The sequence below is a fragment of the Scomber scombrus genome, chromosome 19 (assembly GCF_963691925.1).
Source record: "Scomber scombrus chromosome 19, fScoSco1.1, whole genome shotgun sequence".
NCBI classification, from domain to species: domain Eukaryota; kingdom Metazoa; phylum Chordata; class Actinopteri; order Scombriformes; family Scombridae; genus Scomber; species Scomber scombrus.
The window spans coordinates 1,126,640-1,132,584 of NC_084988.1; the positions used below are offsets into that span (position 1 = coordinate 1,126,640).

The 5,945-nt window shown below is 38.1% G+C and overlaps 1 protein-coding gene across 1 annotated transcript; it reads right to left on the reverse strand.

The window, feature by feature from the left end:
* Positions 1-1,786: 1,786 nt before the first annotated feature.
* LOC134001340 (tripartite motif-containing protein 16-like protein) lies at positions 1,787-3,475 on the reverse strand. Its single transcript, XM_062440906.1, has 2 exons — positions 3,223-3,475; positions 1,787-2,931 (listed from the first exon to the last, which is right to left on the reverse strand). Exons 1-2 carry the CDS (start codon positions 3,409-3,411, stop codon positions 1,807-1,809), a joined length of 1,314 nt encoding a protein of 437 aa, XP_062296890.1. The 5' UTR covers positions 3,412-3,475; the 3' UTR covers positions 1,787-1,806.
* Positions 3,476-5,945: the final 2,470 nt, after the last annotated feature.

Sequence of the window (5,945 nt, forward strand, 5' to 3'; positions counted from 1 at the left end):
ATTTCCAAAAGTAAAAACACACTCTTTAATTTATAGACATTACTTTCAGGTCGAGGAAATAAAGAGATTAACATGCACGTAATTTTATCTTTTATATAAAATTTGAGTGAAAATAGATCATCTTTTCTTTTGGTTGTGTAGCTCCACCTACATCATCTCTCTCTTTATGTTTTAGGGGATCAAAAGGTCGCAGCATAGTGGCCTTTTTAGTGCTTATTTTCAATAGGAGGTCTGATATGAATTATACATTAAACACACAATATACATATAGGCTGCAAACACACACACTAACACACACACACACACACACAATGAGCACATATTAAGAACAGAGTCTGGGTGACTTATGAAGCATCAATATTCATGAATGATTTCTTTTTTAAAAGCTGACATGGTGATTTATTAATCAGGTCATTATGAATATTTCATTCATGCCGTTATTAATGATAATTCACCAGCAGCACGAATACCTGAGCTAATTACAACTGAGTGTGTGGCTGAATCATGTCAACTCACTGCAATACATGGTTAAAAAGTTAATTTAAAGGACAAATCTTCATGTTTGGATACAAACCAACAATAAAGTCATCTACTAACAAGTATTGTGTGTGTATCTAAAGCCTGATATCTTATTGCTCTGTTCTTGTCCAAAACTTAATTACATTCAGAAATAATACAGTTTATTGATTCCACAGTGAGAAATTCTCAATTATCTTCTCATCTATCTATCTCTCATTCCCTCTTTAACCCCCAAACAGTGATAGAATATCCAGATCATTTACTGAAGAACAAGTACCAATACTCCAAGGTACCTCATACAAGTAAAAGTACTGCAGTATTATGAGTGATGTAGTATGCAGTATTACAGTAAAATACTGCAGTATTATGAGTGATGTAGTATGCAGTATTACAGTAAAAGTACTGCAGTATTATGAGCGATGTAGTATGCAGTATTAGAGTAAAAGTACTGCAGTATTATGAGTGATGTAGTATGCAGTATAACAGTAAAAGTACTGCAGTATTATGAGTGATGTAGTATGCAGTATTACAGTAAAAGTACTGCAGTATTATGAGCGATGTAGTATGCAGTATTAGAGTAAAAGTACTGCAGTATTATGAGTGATGTAGTATGCAGTATTACAGTAAAAGTACTGCAGTATTATGAGTGATGTAGTATGCAGTATTACAGTAAAAGTACTGCAGTATTATTATGTGAACTTTGTGGTGTTTCAGGAGGAAAACTGCCTCTAATAAACTCTTATTGTATTTTCACATTTTCTTCACAAGCTTCGAATGAGAAGAAAACACTTTGATCACTGTTGATAAAAATCATCTTTATTGATTATTGAAGCTTCAGATTGTTCACACATCCAATCAGTAAAGTGTGATCAATGATTTCATGTTCAGATTGACTTCATCCACACAGTCAGTTAGTTTAACCCAGAATGTCAGCTATGTACAAGAACATCATTAATGATTATTATCATGATCATTACAGTTTGATTGAACATTTCTTTATGAATTTACAAAGTGATGAGAACAAAATATCTGTGATGAAAGAAGTTCTGCTGTTTTCTCTGTTTAAGAAACAACAGACACAAATACATCAATACAAACATGAAACTAACATTTAGAACAAAGAGAAGTTCACATTTTCATCTTAAAACGTGGTGATGAGCAGTGAGAGCCTCCATGGATAAAAACACACAGGAAAAAAACATCTAAAGAAACTGATAATATCAACGACACATACATAAAGTTAAAAAGCGTGACAGCTCAGAAACATGGAGACAAAAACATGAAGAATTACAACATCTGACACATTAAGTCTGGAATGACTTCTGTCTTTTTCACTTTACACAACTCAGCTGTGGATCCAACAAAATAAAAACAAAGTCCAGCATAGAGAGGCTGAGTGAATGTGGTCTGGACTCTGTGGAGGAGAGTCATGGTTTTAGAGACGCTGTAGAAGGACAGAATACCTGCTCTGTGATCCAGGTACACTCCGACTCTGGAGGAACGAGGACCTGAGACGGGAGTTTTAATGTTGTTGAACATGAATTGATAACAGTCAGTGTCACAATATAAAGACCAAGATTTGTCATTTTGTCCAAATACAGATTCACGTCCTGCTCTGCTGATATTCTTGTATGCGACTGCAACATCAACTCCTCCTCTCCACTCCACCTCCCAGTAACAACGTCCAGTCAGACTCTCTCTACTCAGGACCTGAGACTGATCAGTGAATCTGTCTGTGTGACTAGAATAAGACTGTTGTTGTCTCATTACTTCTACTTTTCTGTTCCCCTCAGATAATAACAGATTAGTGTGTGCTGTGTTAGGATCCAGAGTGATTTCACGTAAATATTTTAAGAGCTCAGCTCTGGTCTTGGGCTCTGGTTCTGGTTCTGGCAGTAAAACGTCCACTTCAGTGACTGCCAGTGAGATGTTTGTCCATGTGTCCCTCAGGATGTCCTGTAGTTTATCTCTGAGCTCTGACACAGCTGCTGTCACATCCTCAAAGTATCTCAGAGGACGGATATTGATGCTGGATGAGTCTGTAGGTTCACTGAGTTGTGACACTGAGGGGTAGTTGTGTAGAAACTGGTTGTGATCCTCTGTGTGTGAGAGCTGCTTCAGTTCAGCGTCTTTCCTCTTCAGCTCAGTGATCTCCTGCTGCAGCTTCTCCTGAAGCTCTTTGACTCGACTCACTTCAGTTTCCTGCTGGGATCTGATCTGCTGCTTCACATCAGAGCTTCTTTTCTGTAGGAGACGTTTCAGCCGAGTGAAGATCTTCTCACTGTCCTCCACTGCTTTATTAGCAGAGGGACTGACCGCCTCCACCTCCTGTTGAAGCAGCTTCACTTCTTTCTCTCTGTCCTGGATTCTCTGCTGGATGTTTAGTCGACTCACCTCGAGCTCTCTCTGCCTCTCAGTCCTTTCTGCTGCAGCTGGGACTGTGTCGTGGCCTTTATGATCCTCCATAGTGCACAGATAACAGATACACTTCTTATCTGTACGGCAGAATATCTTCATCACCTCATCATGACGAGAGCAGATGTTCTCCTGGAGCTTCTCAGAGGGCTCCATCAGCTTGTGTTTCTTTAATTTGGTTGATTCAAAGTGAGACTGGAGGTGATTCTCACAGTAAGACATCAGACACGTCAGACAGGACTTGGAGGCTTTCCTCTTCCTCCCAGTGCAGACATCACAGGCCACTACTTCAGGTACAGCATAGCAGTGATCAGCAGGAGCAGCTTGGAGTCCAGTCTTCTTCAGCTGCTCCACTAAAGCTGCTAACATGGTGTTTTTCTTCAGGACAGGCCTCGGTGTGAAGGTCTGTCTGCACTGAGGGCAGCTGTAGATCCTCCTCTGATCCTCTCCATCCCAGAATCCTTTAATACAGCTCATACAGTAGCTGTGTCCACAGGTAGTAGTCACCGGATCCTTCAGTAGATCCAGACAGATCACACAAGAGAAGGTTTCTCGGTCCAGCTGATCTTTCTGCGCCATTTCAGCTCTCAGAGGCAACGACTGTCTGAGCTTCACTTCCCGATAAGTTAAATCAGTTTGAACTTTGATCTGAACAACATGTGATTCAGTCATAAATGCAGCCTGACAGCTCTGTGTTACGTCACATGTTGGTTACACCCATCTACAAACTGTAGATTTAAAGGGAGAGAACAATGAAATCTGATCCCAGAGTGGAGCTTGTTGTGTTTAAATCTTTATTGATCATTGTATCAGTAAAGCTTTAATACTGTATCAATATGAAATAAAACCTGCAACAGGTATCATATTTTAATCATGTTGTTTGTGTTTGAAATACAAGCAAATAAAACCAAAGTTCATCTTATCCAGAAACTCTGCTGATAAATGTCGACCTTTGACAGTCACATGATCCTCTGTAGAAACTGTCAGCAGCAGTACTGGAAGAAGTACTCAGATACTTTACTGCAGTAAAAGTACTAATACTACAATGTACAAATACTGCAGTAAAGTACAAGTATCTCAAACTGTACTACAGTAAAGTACAAGTACCTCAAACTGTATTACAGTAAAGTACAAGTACCTCAAACTGTACTGCAGTAAAGTACAAGTATCTCAAACTGTACTACAGTAAAGTACAAGTACATCAAAATTATACTTAAATGCAGTAAAATATAATCTGACCAATCAGACTTCTTCATCTCCACACTGTATTTCTGCAGCTGCCTATTTCTGAGGAGATGACAGCTCGCTTTAAAGCTACTCCTACGCTCTCTGTTATGTCTTCTCCTCATCTTTAACATGAAGCTCTGCTCATATTAAAAGCTTTCTTCAGGACAGGCCTCGGTGTGAAGGTCTGTCTGCACTGAGGGTAGCTGTAGATCCTCCTCTGATCCTCTCCATCCCAGAATCCTTTAATACAGCTCATACAGTAGCTGTGTCCACAGGTAGTAGTCACCGGATCCTTCAGTAGATCCTGACAGATCGAACAGCTGAGTGTTTCTCGGTCCAGCTGATCGTTCTGCGCCATTTCAGCTCTCAGAGGCAACGACTGTCTGAGCTTCACTTCCTGATAAGTTTAATAAGTCTGAGTTCTGATCTGATAAGTGAAACAGGTTTGAGCAGATCTGAACACGTGTTTCTGCTGAATGCAGCCTGACAGCTCTGTGCTGCGTCACATGTTGGTTACACCCATCTACAAACTGTAGATTTAAAGGGAGAGAACAATGAAATATGACACCAGAGTGGAGCTTGTTGTGTTTAAAGCTTTATTGATCATTGTATCAGTAAAGCTTTAATACTGTATCAATATGAAATAAAACCTGCAACAGATTTATATTTTAATCATGTTGTTTGTGTTTTAAATACAAGCAAATAAAACCAAAGTTCATCTTATCCAGAAACTCTGCTGATTAATGTCGACCTTTGACAGTCACATGATCCTCTGTAGAAACTGTCAGCAGCAGTACTGGAAGAAGTACTCAGATACTTTACTGCAGTAAAAGTAATAATATTGCAATGTACAAATACTCTGTTACAAGTAAAAGTACTGCAGTATTATGAGTGATGTATTATGCAGTATTACAGTAAAAGTACTGCAGTATTATGAGTGATGTAGTATGCAGTATTACAGTAAAAGTACTGCAGTATTATGAGTGATGTAGTATGTAGTATTACAGTAAAAGTACTGCAGTATTATAGTGATGTAGTATGCAGTATTACAGTAAAAGTACTGCAGTATTATAGTGATGTAGTATGCAGTATTACAGTAAAAGTACTGCAGTATTATGAGTGATGTAGTATGCAGTATTACAGTAAAAGTACTGCAGTATTATGAGTGATGTAGTATGCAGTATTACAGTAAAAGTACTGCAGTATTATGAGTGATGTAGTATGCAGTATTATAGTAAAGTACTGCAGTATTATGAGTGATGTAGTATGCAGTATTACAGTAAAAGTACTGCAGTATTATAGTGATGTAGTATGCAGTATTACAGTAAAAGTACTGCAGTATTATAGTGATGTAGTATGCAGTATTACAGTAAAAGTACTGCAGTATTATGAGTGATGTAGTATGCAGTATTACAGTAAAGTACTGCAGTATTATAGTGATGTAGTATGCAGTATTACAGTAAAAGTACTGCAGTATTATGAGCGATGTAGTATGCAGTATTACAGTAAAAGTACTGCAGTATTATGAGTGATGTAGTATGCAGTATTACAGTAAAAGTACTGCAGTATTATAGTGATGTAGTATGCAGTATTACAATAAAAGTACTGCAGTATTATGAGTGATGTAGTATGCAGTATTACAGTAAAAGTACTGCAGTATTATGAGTGATGTAGTATGCAGTATTACAGTAAAGTACTGCAGTATTATAGTGATGTAGTATGCAGTATTACAGTAAAAGTACTGCAGTATTATGAGTGATGTAGTATGAAGTATTACAGTAAAA